Source organism: Leptidea sinapis, chromosome 7 (assembly GCF_905404315.1).
Source record: "Leptidea sinapis chromosome 7, ilLepSina1.1, whole genome shotgun sequence".
Taxonomy (NCBI): Eukaryota; Metazoa; Arthropoda; class Insecta; order Lepidoptera; family Pieridae; genus Leptidea; species Leptidea sinapis.
In genome coordinates this window covers 12,432,523-12,446,068 of record NC_066271.1, presented here as the reverse complement: position 1 = coordinate 12,446,068, position 13,546 = coordinate 12,432,523, and the positions used below count along the sequence as shown (strand labels likewise).

General features: G+C 33.7%; 2 protein-coding genes across 2 annotated transcripts in view; both read left to right on the top strand.

The window, feature by feature from the left end:
- Window positions 1-2,604: 2,604 nt before the first annotated feature.
- On the top strand, window positions 2,605-4,693 carry LOC126965264 (uncharacterized). Its single transcript, XM_050808766.1, has 2 exons — window positions 2,605-3,110; window positions 4,120-4,693. The coding sequence occupies exons 1-2, from the start codon at window positions 2,838-2,840 to the stop codon at window positions 4,396-4,398; spliced, it is 552 nt and encodes a 183-aa protein (XP_050664723.1). The 5' UTR covers window positions 2,605-2,837; the 3' UTR covers window positions 4,399-4,693.
- Window positions 4,694-5,654: 961 nt separating this feature from the next.
- LOC126965254 (S-adenosylmethionine decarboxylase proenzyme) overlaps window positions 5,655-13,546 on the top strand; it is a 45,848-nt gene continuing 37,956 nt past the window's right edge. The window contains exons 1-2 of the mRNA XM_050808753.1: window positions 5,655-6,043; window positions 7,634-7,720. Of these exons, the coding sequence (XP_050664710.1) occupies window positions 5,922-6,043; window positions 7,634-7,720 (209 nt within the window). The 5' untranslated portion in view covers window positions 5,655-5,921. The remainder of the gene's footprint in view (window positions 6,044-7,633; window positions 7,721-13,546) is intronic.

Sequence of the window (13,546 nt, the reverse complement as noted above, 5' to 3'; positions counted from 1 at the left end):
TTTTATTTCAAATAGGATTTAAAATCAATTATCGAAATTCAAAACTACCAACCATTCGAAAATTAACGCCAAAGAGTTGAGAAGAGCGGAGCAAGAAACCCAGCGAGTTTCTTCTTTCTTTTTAATAATATTTTGTGACAATATAACTAATTTCGTACAATAAATTTAGTATTAAATAGCCTGAGGGCAGTCGCCCCATTCTTTATCTTTTTTATTTATTTATTTGTATGGATATCCAACAGTTGTACATATTAACTTACATCTAACACATGCCTTTTAACTAAACATTTGTATGTACTACCAATTATAGGAGAACACATCATTCCATAAAAATAACAGTGGTTAGTTTGCATTTAAGGTGACTAAAAACTACTTAAGTATTTTAAAAATAAGTAATATAATAAGTATTAGTTGGAAGAATATGGTTTTCTGAACAATAACAAATGTTGAATATAATAGAATGTTAAAAACTAATTAATTGGCCAGAGCGTCGCTACATTTCTTTAGAAAAAGTGGGAGCCTATCACAACCAATGTCCAGTGTTGCTATGTTTTTTACACATTCGTTGTATACGCGTGACATACGGGCTGTAGGAGCGTCCTGTCCAAGTTTCGTTCGAGCATTATTAGTTTTAAAGAAAGGACATGGGTTGAGAGGAGGTCTCCGAGGTACGTTTATATTGAATCTACTCAACAGTTCATTGTCATCTATTTTTCCATTGAAAACTTTATAGAGAAGTTTCATATCTTGAAGAGATCTACGAACTGCCAGTGGTTTCATCAAGGTAATCGAGTTTGATTTTGTAGCACTCTCTATCTTCTATAGAATGATTAAGAAAGCCACTTATGTTATAGTAATTATTACCACATAAACGTCTTTTAAATTTCATAACACATTTGTTTTGTACATTTTCTGAGATAGCGTTATAAAACATATTTATCGCCCAACAAAAGACTTACTATACTAGCGGCACGCTATGATGGCCGTTTTGACATATTGTAATAGTTATTTGAAATATCAATGTATTCTCGAAAAAAATATAATCAAATCTATTAGTTTTTGTTGCAAGTAGTACCTGATTAAAAAGGTTTAATAAAACAAAAATATAAATGTTTACCTCATATTGGAATGAAAATGAATATACATATTTTATATGTACATAAGAAACATATGAATACAAAAAGAGACCAAAAAAAGGTGTAACAAAAGGCCAGATTTAATCAGATCGTCCATACTGCTATTTTCACTGACGTCACTGCTATCATCACCTACATTAATGATAAGTTCATTTTCTAAAATATTATCTATTTTTACATCTCTTTCATAATCTTCCCTTATTAATTTAACAGTTTATTCACAACCCCAAGGTTGTGAATAAACTGTGAGTAAACTTGCAACACACATTGTCTTTAAGCACACTTTTGCCGTTCCACTATCAGACTGCGAATGATATGTCCATATGTATAGAACGTCATTGATTAGAACAATTTTCACTTATGTCGAAAGAAATTTCTTTTTAAAAGAAAACCCCAATAAGAATAATTTTACGTGTACATAAACCAAGGAAGCATGTGAAACATTTAGATCACATCATAGAGATATTTTCGAAACAACTGTCTGATAGATGAAGAAATGTACTAAATGGACTGGTTTATTATACTATCTACTGAAAGCGAAGGTGAATCAGGGTTTGATCATCATCATCATTGTGAGGAAATTCAGATGTATATGATGTTTTATAAATCGCAGTGAGTGCAAAGGGTAGGAACCCTGAACATTTATACGCAAAATGGGCGCACAGTATACGTAGGGATACGACAAATAGCCGCACACGTTTTACCGATGTATTTCTATGATCGAAGTCGTATATCAAAAGAAAAGTGGAATTTCCACGAATCTATGTATAGGGTTATTCGCACAATATAGAAGAGTACGATAACAGTCCTTATTCATAGCTATATCATACAAATCTTCACCTTTCTCAAATATATAAGTGTCGTATTTATTTGGTCATTTGTTACTTTGGTCTCCGACTATATGTTCAGTTTAGATGATGAAGACTCTTTTCGAAGATACTTGCGCATTGTATATGTACGGCTGCAATAATTATTTAAAGCGTGGCACCGTGCTTAAGCTTGCATGTTTGCGTGCTTAGCTTATTTGTACAACTTGCGCAATTAAATCGCTGTGTGTGGATGACATTAGTTTCAATTGAGGCAGCGGCGTGTTCTCAAAGATTGTTTTACGTGCACTCTATGTTTAATTTATTTATTTTTAAATATATTGGACACAAGTTTACCACCTTAAACTTTTAGTTGAAGTATTTTAGGAATGAATTTGAAATTCATTCCTTTAATGAATCCAGCTGAGCCGACGAGCTGTGTAATGTGTTTAGTCTATGCTTATTTGTACTATTATATAAATCTGTGGTTACTTTTAAACCGAAATCATTTTCAAAGTTATACGCAGTAACGAAAGACTAGGCGGTATGGTCTATAGACTATAACCTGCCCTTGGGGCGAATTAAGAAAAAAAAAATTGTTTTTAAAATACCTACGAGATAACGACTTCGAGTAACGACCAAAGAGAATTTAAACAGTGAGTTCACGACTGTGTAGTGTGTTTACTATTTAGTATTTAGCAAATTAGCACAGGATTTTACTTTTTTTTAGTGAATTTAGACTTTAGTATTTATCGTTTACTATGTTTACATTACATTAGCTTAAAATAAATTTAGTAAATACTAATTTCTAAACAATATAACAGTCGGTATTCAAGGAATTCGCACAATGAACTATGATTTAAATAAGCCTACTTAGATTCCAAGTGAATCTATAATGATGAAGAAAACGGATCCAAGTATTAAGAAAACGTTTGTCCGTACTAGTCAGCAAAGAATACTAGGACATAATTCAAAAGTTATTTATGATGTTGAAGTTCATGCCAAGACACAAACTAGCCAACCAACTGCTACGAAGGAAGAACTGAATACACCAAAGTTATGTAGCAGTGAAGCACTGGCCACTTACTTAACAGATGCCAAGAAATCTTTACCCCAAATCTTATTAAGTGAAGTTTCTAAAGTCGACAAAATTCAACTTAGTAATAAAGTAATTTAATTTTTAATATTATTGTTAGATCAGGACTATAGACCATTAGAGAATTGTTATTACTCAAACAAAAATTTTATCTAAGTATATATAATTGTAATCCAGATAGGTAAAAAAGATATGATTTATGTGGATTACTAACTTAAGTTTCTTTACTAAATTATAAAATTAAAGGCAAGCAAGACCTAAAACTGTACATGACATGTATTGTAAATGAGTTTGTGATCTGGCATTGAAAATAAAGAACTTTCTCATATCTCCACAAAAATCTATGTTTCATAAACCTATGTAGAAATCTTCTTCTAAAGTGGGATTAACTGATTTCTTCAGAGTTTTTCTAGACTGGGATGATATATTAAGCTAACAAACTTTAAGATTTATCATTATTATTAGTAAGGTATAACACCTACACAGTTGACCTGCCTATACCAAATTTCTAAGCAATAGCATGATGTCAGTCACCTTTATCTAACTGTTTTATAATATGTCAATATTGAATGAGTAAAATATGTGAATATCATATTTGCAAACAACTTTATATACAATGACAATTGAACGAAGACTGCTAATATATAAGCTTATGATGAGTGAAACCTACTGATACCCCCACAGACTGCATCACCAGCCCTGATTACAGTAATCACAGAATAAGTAATAATGCATACAATATTAATTAGTTATTTAAAAAACAAGCCTCTTCTGTAGAGTTCTGTTTGAGTTTCAACTCAAACTTAAGCTATTCAAATTGTGCAATGCATAACTGTTAATGAATATAAATAGAAATATATTGTATTGGCCTGCACCTACATAATACTATTTTGTTTACACAATATTAAAATAAATTTATTTATTTTAATGTTGATGAAAAAAAATGATTCTATGCTTTCTATGTTTTTTAGATTTGTTACTAGATAATGTATACATAATTATATTATATTAATTAAAATGAATGTCAGTAGATTAGGATAATTTAGAGTTTGAGTTAATTAAAGGTTGTCTTTTTTTCCAGGTGACCAAAAAACTCAATTTTCACTTTGATGACCGGATTTATAAAAATTTGGTGCAACTTAATGCAGATGTTGCCAATGTCAAAAATAAAAAAGAACCTCGTTCTAAAGTGGCTGCAGTTAAAAAGGACTTAGAACCAAATATAGAAGACTTCTATCATGATGAAAAAGAAGAAGATTTGTGCCCCAAAATTCCTGTAATAAAACCAAAATTTAGACCAATAAGGAAATTTGAATCTGGAGAATTACATGAACTGACTAGATCTTTTGAATTATTATAAAGTTTAACTGTCAATTGAAAAGCACAAGTAGTGACAACGGTTTTACTATAACTTAACATTCATATTTATCTTCTTTCAGTACCTATTTTGTCAATTTTATCATCAGTGCTTCTTTATTAAATTTATTTTATGTTGTAGCTGCCAATATCCTCGGCCACTAATACTGAAAAGATTCAATCTGCAGCAATTGCAAGAAAGACTATAAAGAAGAGACTGTTATCATATAGCAGATATCACATATATTATGTGATATCTGCTACTACCTCTGGGCATCTGAATATATGCTTAAACTATATATTTTTGTTTTATTGTCTGTTAGTATCACAGTGGAGTGTTGGTAGTGTCCACAGGCGCTGTTGTTCCAAGTGGCGCCTACTAAATCCCCGCCTGTAACATAGAATGAGTTTCCGATTTTCTGCATTCATAATATGTCGATGATAACATGTGAGGAAATTCAGATTTATGTGATGTCGCATTGGTTTCAAAGGACTGAAACCCAGGAAATATATACGCAAAATGGGCGCACAGTAAATGATGGATCGCGCCAAAACCACCATTGTTTTGGGTGCGTTGATTACTATGCATGTTTAACCAATGTATCTTTATAATATCGATATCAAAATAGAAGTGGTATTTCCAGGAATATGCGCATAAAAGCACGAAATCTATCCATATCATACATATATTCGTCTTTCTCATATGATATCGAGATAATAAAAATACATAGCCCTTTGAACCCAGTACAAATTTGACAACATCACATAAATCTTGAGCTTCCTCACGATGTTATCATCGACGAGCGCCAAATAAACGTACACAAAGCGAGGGTTACACGCTAGTGGGAGCTATAAGCGAGATTAAAAATAATTAAGTAATAAAATATTCAATAGCAGCATACAGTATATTTTGTTAATCTGTGCTGCATACATCTGTAAGAAAATTCAATAAAGATAGAATTTGATAAAGTTACGTAATTGGTACTTATGCTAATAGATAACCGCAAATTGATCTCTGAAATCTTTTAAATTGCCATTTATAAAAAGCAAATTGGATAAAATTAATTAATCAGAAAAGATAATTTAGATTATGTCCTAAACTTCTTTGATAGTTGGCAGTTTTTATATTATTTATGAAACTGCAAGTGATACTAAACTAATAACTTGCTAGAAATAAGAAAACCCTACTTATCAGTAACTTGCACTGCGACCAATAACAATATGAATATATTATATAAATCTGCTTAAGTACTTATCAATTAGTCAGTTTCGTTGAACACTCGATCGAGGACGGTTTGAAAACACGCGCCGTTGCGCCGCCGACAATTTGCTCGCTTTGAAGAAAGAGAAACCATCATTACTCAGGAATAAGCCAATCACAAACGGGTCTATCCTATAATTTTGGTTTATTCATTCTGAAATTTTCCTCTTCAGTCAATTTCTGACGCCAGTTACAGTGGTTGCGAGTCCGTGGGTTATTTTTTATTTGTTATAAATTATTCAAACAAAATATAATAGACTTTCGCTATGGCTGAAACAGAAATAATACCGAATAGTGAGAATAATGAGCAATTTTTTGAAGGGGTTGAAAAGTTAATTGAAATATGGTTTACGCCGGTGAAGCATGCGGATCTGAGAAAAATCACTCGGTAAATATAAATTATTATTTAAAAATATTCTTGTTATGACAAGTAATATTATGATTGATTTTGTGTACTTCTAGTTGATTTAATAAAATTCTACTTTGTTTAAGTTACCGGTACCTTTGAACGAATAATAATCACTAAAATTACCCACATTTAAAATAAATTAAGTAGATTTGGTAAATAATCCTTATTGATCGAAACGCAAGAAGTTGGCTCACATGAGTTATATAATTCTCTTTTCTCTAGAGGTGATAAATCTGAATGGATTAAAAAAGATGAAAAATTACCTGTATTCGGAAGCTTCTAGAATCAGCTGTTTGAGATGGTTAACTGTTAGCATTACCGGATATATTATTTAACTTGGTTGGTTCACAAATCGCAAAGTACAAACTGTTTTGCATTGATTTAATTGTAGCCCGAGATTTGACAAAACATGCATTGATTTGCAGCCTTTTTTTGTTTAAAAAACAAGCATATCTCTGTGTAGATTCCTAGCTTGTAAAATAGTTTTGAAAAATGAGCTTTTGATCCGAGGTATTCCAGCAAAATCAACAGTTGTTAATTATCTTAGTAATCTCAGTGAGAATAATCAATTAATTAAAATATTTGTATACTCATGTGTATCTCTTTAACTTGATTGTATAAAAGTACATAACAGTTAAGTAACAGTATTTTCCACAAATTGCTTTGAGGAATCATTTTGCAAAAAACCACCGAAACAGCCAATTATGGGCAGAGCCAGTTCTTGTAACTGTTGACAACTGGTTTATGTTCTTAATAACTTCTGAACATGTACAATGATAATTAATTTGATTTTCTTATGTACCTGCATATTAAATATTGTTCTTTAAATTCAGTCTTATAATTCCTATCTTAAATTATTGATATATTTTGAATTATTGTACCAAAATTCATAGTAAGTGTATTCCACAATATAAAACTATATCAATTATAAAAAAATATATTATTATAAAATATACTTATTACTATAACTAAAAATTAACATTTTAGCATATTTATTGTGTGCTTATTAAAGAGTATGGCAATAGTTTTTTTAAATGTTTTCTTAAAATGAAAGCTTTTTCAATTTAAAAAATTATTTTGTGGCCCCATTTTCTTATAATCAACTTCATTGACATTTACTTCATTGTATTTTGGTTCACAATTATGGTTGTGTTACCACCACCCTAAATAAATAAAACAACAAGAATTGTTTTGCTTAAAATTAATCTAGAATGAAGAATAGAAGAAAAGTAGGCCTAGGACGTATGTACAGTTGGATACTATTGTTGGATTGTGTATTTTTCTAATACTGATACTTGAAACCTGGTAAGCATGATATGTGTCTCACAAATATGTGGACAAGAATAGGGGACAAATAGTAGGGCAGTAATGGTCACACTATGTGATATAATCAGCTACAATTAATATCAATCAATGCATCTCAAAACTAATAAAATGATGTCAATTGATTCTTCTACATTGGTAGATTGTGATTATTGAATCACAAGAAATGGTACACAAAATATTTACTTTCTTCTTCAAAATGGCAGTTAAATTATGGTACTTACTGATTATTTTTTTTGTTTACAGCCAGCAGTGGGAGAATGTTCTCAAAATAGTCCGCTGTGAGATTATCTCTTTCACTCAGAGCGAGCAAGTTGATGCCTATGTGCTGAGGTAAGTAATATTATGTTCTGTATTGGCATGTATGTTACATCTCATTCAAAAGGTATCTGAAAAGGAAATGGTAACTTTGTACCAGTAACACCCTCCCTCTATAACACAGTAGAGGAAAACACGTTATAGTGCAAATAACGTATAACGCGGTTTTACGACCTTGTAATTCGTAGTAATAATAATAATTAATCACAATTCGTTACAATATTTCCAATTGTTTGCCTAGTTTTACTATTTTATTAATGTTTTTATACACAATTTTTATAAAATAATTTTATTTTGTGATAACACAATTGACACACATGCAAAGGTATGCGAAGCTAATTATGAACTGTACAACTCATTATAAATTTCACAGTACACAAAGGTGTGTTATATGCAGTTGTTGTTAAATCCCCGCGTTATATGCAGCAATGCACATGATATATGGGTGATTGAAAACGCGTTATAATGGTTCGGATTATAGGGACAGTTGTGGTATCTAGTATATTGCCTATTATTGTTTACATGTCACACGTAGTATCCGAAATATTAAGTGTTTTCCTAGGCGCTGCAGAACGGGATCACTCACCGTTGTGACGTTACAACACAACACATTAATTATGGTGAGAGAAGTTATGACGTAACTCGGGCATTTCGAGCCGTAAATATTCGCGGGGCATTTTAATAATACGAATGCGAAAATTATCGTTACTTTAACAATAATCGCTTGATTTTGTTGAAACAAGCCTATATTATAATCTAATCTCTCCTGAGTTTCAACTGATTTGACGGACTTTATCTCTATTATCATTACCATCGAGCAAATTTGATTTAGTTAATGTTATAGCAACTCAATGATGTCTTAATTATCAGAGCATTCTATGGGAGAATAAACGAAAATTGTCTTATTTTGAAAACTTCAAACAAAATGTAGTAAAAGTTACATAAAATGAAGAAAATATTTTTTTCTTTATAAACTGGATTTAAATGTATTGTAACACTGAAGCAGGATTTTTAAATTTACGTTTTATCATGGTGAAAAAATTTCGGAATGTGACTATATATTAATTTCTTATGTCGAGCTAGCTCCATACTGAATAATTATATTGATATAAAACTAACGTCATTATTTAAAAACAAATTCTAATAATTTTTAAAACACGCTATAACTAAAAAAATCTCCATATAACACCGCTCGATCTCGATAAAACGAATTATGAATATTATGAATGAAAAAAAAACTTAAGGCCCGCCCAATATATAAACTACGTACTTAAATAACACTATATACTTACTTTATGTGTGCATATAATATTAACGAAACTTTTTAAATTTCGGGCTTTTAATTCTTATACTAGTAGTTATAGCGACAATTCTGTCCAATAGACGATATGTTCACAGGCAGGCGTAGTCGCAAAGTGCGGCAACTAATCCAACGCCCAATCGGGCTTACTGGAGCCAGTCTCGAACAATGTGTGACGTTGTCGTGCCACATGTTCTCTTTGAAACTAAAATGCCGGGTTGCGTAGTAAAAATAATACGTTATGAAATAAGAAAGACACTGGGATCACATAATATTTAAATTTAATTTGAATAATAGTATTTATCTATAGTTAATAACATCTTGAATAGCTAGAACTTAGCTAGAAAAAGCCTAGCGATAGCTTTATGTGAATGACGTAGAATACCGGCGGTTTCGCATAGGTTAGTGTCGAGGACCGGAGGGCCCCCCCACAAAATATGAGAGTGGTCCGAAAAAAGATATTACCCCAGGAGGGTACCGGCTCTGCCAGAGCCGGAGAATCTCTACCCGAGCACTCTCGCTCGGGCTGCCCTTCGTATTCCGGGGTGGTCCTTAAAGGCCGGCAACGCTCTTGTGATTCCTCTGGTGTTGCAAGAGAATGTGGGCGGCGGTGATCACTTAACACCAGGTGACCCATACGCTCGTTTGTCCTCCTATTCCATAAAAAAAGACATACAAACTTTGCTGTGCGTAAGTCATACCAGATAAGAATAATTATTAGTAGCACTTATCACTATATTTACACATTTCGCATCGTTATCTTACCATGTCTACTATTCGTGATACTAAAAATATAACGATAACATTTCTGACCTACCATTTACGAATATCTCATTATAAAACTAGTATTAACGAACCCCTGATAACTACTGAACAGATAAGCGTTCAATTTATATAAATTGAATAGTGCGGTTTTCAAGGAGCTTTCATCCTCTTACTACTAAGCTGTGGAATGAGCTTCCTAGTGCGGTGATTGCGGGACGATACGACATGGGTACCTTCAAAAAAAGCGCGTACACCTTCCTTAAAGGCCGGCAACGCTCTTGTGATTCCTCTGGTGTTGCAAGAGAATGTGGGCGGCGGTGATCACTTAACACCAGGTAACCCGTACGCTCGTTTGTCCTCCTATTCCATGAAAAAAAAAAATAAAAAAAAATTGTGTAACCAGTTGTCAGTCTGTGAAACACAGGTTTAAATAACTAAAATTCTTACTTTCATAACAGATGCCTACGATACTATGATGATGAAAAATATTACAAATCTTTACACTTAGATTGTGGATTGGTCTCCGCTGCGATCCAACTAGATACCGCACTACCTATGAAGAATAGCTTTTTTATTATGGCAACTATTAGATGCTTGTGTGCGTGACATCTTGACACTCAATGGCATCCATTCAAATTTTGTAACATACGCTTCGTGTTATTTTATATTGAAATTAATAAAATACAAAATACTTACTGATGATATTATGTAATCCCAGTGTCTTTCTTATTTCTTTCACGTCACACATTGTTCGAGACTGGCTCGAGTACGCCCAATAGGGCGTATAGGTAAAGGTATAGTATCAATTATTGATTTTTTGCCTTCTGTAACCTATTTTGATTGACAGGGCGTAAGCATTCAGCCACGCTTGGAGTTAGCTCTATAGTATTTTATTATCTAGCTAAAGCCCACATTGACAAATCAAAATTGTTCACCCTTTATCGGGCTGTCGAGTTGTCTAAACACTGGTTGGTATGTTCAGTTAAGTCTATTATATTATATTAATATATAAAATTCTCATGTCGCGGTGTTTGTAGTTAAACTCCTTCAAAACGGCTTGACCGATTCTCGTGAAATTTTGATTGCATATTGGGTAGGTCTGAGGTGGTCCACGACAATTTTTTTTTAAATTTTTTGAAGTTTTCACCCATCTACGATCAACAATTACTTTTGTATCGCGATTTTAATATCGGCAATACAACGTTTGCTGGGTCAGCAAGTAATAATATAATATTGACACATTCTTACACAAATTGTCTTGCCCCAAACTTGGCATAGCCTGGTTTAGGCAACTATATATTTAATACAATATACTTACTTAAACATACATAAATACAAATAAACATACATGACTCGGAAACAAACATTCATTTTCATCATATAAATGATTGCACCTACCGGGATTCGAACCCGGGACCTCTAGCTAAGTAGGCAGGGTCACTAAACACTGGGCTAAAGAGGTCGTCTAAGTAAGTTAAGTCGATGCTTTTGACAGATGAAACGGGAATTAAATAATCGAAAGGGAGATTCTATTTGTCTTTCTCTAGCCTCGCCAGTCGCCACACTAACTCTTTTCTTTCTTTCTTACGTTATCACTTCTTAATCTGCAATAGAGGAAGACAAATTTAAAAATTGACAAATTACTTATTAAGTAACCGCTTAGCACAATACGAAAGGTTTTTAAATGTAATTATTGTTATTATAACTTGTGCGAGCTCCGCTTGCGCGCGACTGGTTTTTCGTTTTTTTTTAATGAAAATAAGGGACGAGATGAGCCGGAGCCCATTACAATGCAGTGCCGCTCAGAATTTTTTAAAGAACCAAAAATTCTGAGCGGCACTACAACTGCGCTCGTCACCTCCAGACATAAGTTGTTAAGTCCCATTTGCCCAGTAATTTCACTAGCTACGGCGCCATTCAGACCGAAACATAGTAATGCTACCACATTACTGCTTCACGGCAGATATATGCGCCGTTGGTACCCATAATTTAGCCGGTATGTGTGCAAAGGAGCCTCCCACTGGGATTGATTAGATAGTGAACTGGTACCTTGTTAGCTTCAGGGATCCACGAGCCAATATACTTACGTATAAGTGAGATAATAAGGTTATCGAAGCTTATCATCATAGTACTACGTATTCGTTACGACATTGTTGCCGGGTGGAAGGGGTCATCCCGATATCATCCGTGTCACCTTGATAATAGAGTTTAAACTACAATGATACGGACCGTTTTTTTATCAAATAGGAGGAAAACCTAATGGTGAAGTGTAACAGACAAAGAATTACAAATGCTTTGCCGGTTTCTGGAAAGTGTAGACGCTTTTTTTGTTGAAGGTAGCCATTTTGTTATGTTTTTAAAGTGATAACGCTCACTTCTAGGATTAATGCACAAATAAAACTTAAAAAACTCGAACTCACGACGTCTCGCGTTCCGTGCGATTGCTCTTCTAACTGAGCTTACCGTTCGAGCGACGTATCGTCACAAAATCTTGTATGCTTTGTTCAATTTTGAGGTTGTGGCTTCATTTACAGGATCTACTTTACAGTTGATAACCTGCTCAACTCCAGTATTTACATATTAGGAAATTCATTTGAGATGTCGCTCTTGCAAATCTAAACAATTTTTTATGTTTTTAAAGTGATAACCCTCACTTCTAGTTGTAGATACTGGGTTGAGCAGGTTATCAACTGTAAAGTCGATCCTGTAGATGAAGCCACCACCTGAGAGTTGGACAAAGCATACAAGATTTTGTGACGATACGTCACTCGAACGGTTAGCTCAGTTGTAAGAGCACTCGCACGGAACGCAAGAGGTCGTGAGTTCGAGTCCCGCATTGTTCATAGAAAATTTTTTTCAAGTTTTATTTGTGAAGGTAGCCATGTCCTGGTCATGGCTGGCTTGTCGATTTCACCTCGCCAATTTCAAGTCCACCGTCCATATTATTCAATTTATGTGAAGTTCGAGTCAAAAAGTCAAACATTCAAATGGTGACAGTCATATTAAAAGTGGTAGTCAATGACGTTTCCATGCAACGCCAAAGGATAACAAAACAGGACTCCACTATAAAACATATACACACATCTTAAAATAAATAAAAAATACCCACAAACAGTACAGAAGACCGACAATTTTTTTTAATGAAAATAAGGGATGAGACGAGCAGGACGTTCAGCTGATTGTAATTGATACACCCTACCCATTACAATACTATGCCGCTCAGAATTCTTGAAAAACCCAGTAATTCTGAGCGACACTACAATTCCCCTCGTCACCTTGAGACATATGATTTTAATTACACACACACACACACACAGTAATGCTTATACATAACTGCTTCACGGCAGAAAAAGGCGCCGTTGTGGTACGCATAATCTAGCCGGCATCCTGTGCAAAGGTGCCTCCCACTGGTACCGACAAAAGATAAATCCTCCGTTAGTTATAGCATTTATTTCCATTTCAAAGTGTGCAAATATAGCGAAAAGTGGAGCCAATTTCCAAGGTTATTTGAATGTTTATAAACAGCCGACGCGATCGTCTGAAATACGGGAAACCTCCGTGTCCCCTCTGTAGACATCGCTGTCGGCGGTGACGTATATCCGAGGGCATAGTGCCAATCTTGAATTCGAGGTTCACGAACTTAACGAAATTATACCTTACGAACGGCCGCCTGAGACTTCGCATGCGTAGATTTTGGTAATCTATATATATAAAAATGAATTGCTGTTCGTTAGTCTCGCTAAAACTCGAGAACGGCTGGACCGATTTGTCTAATT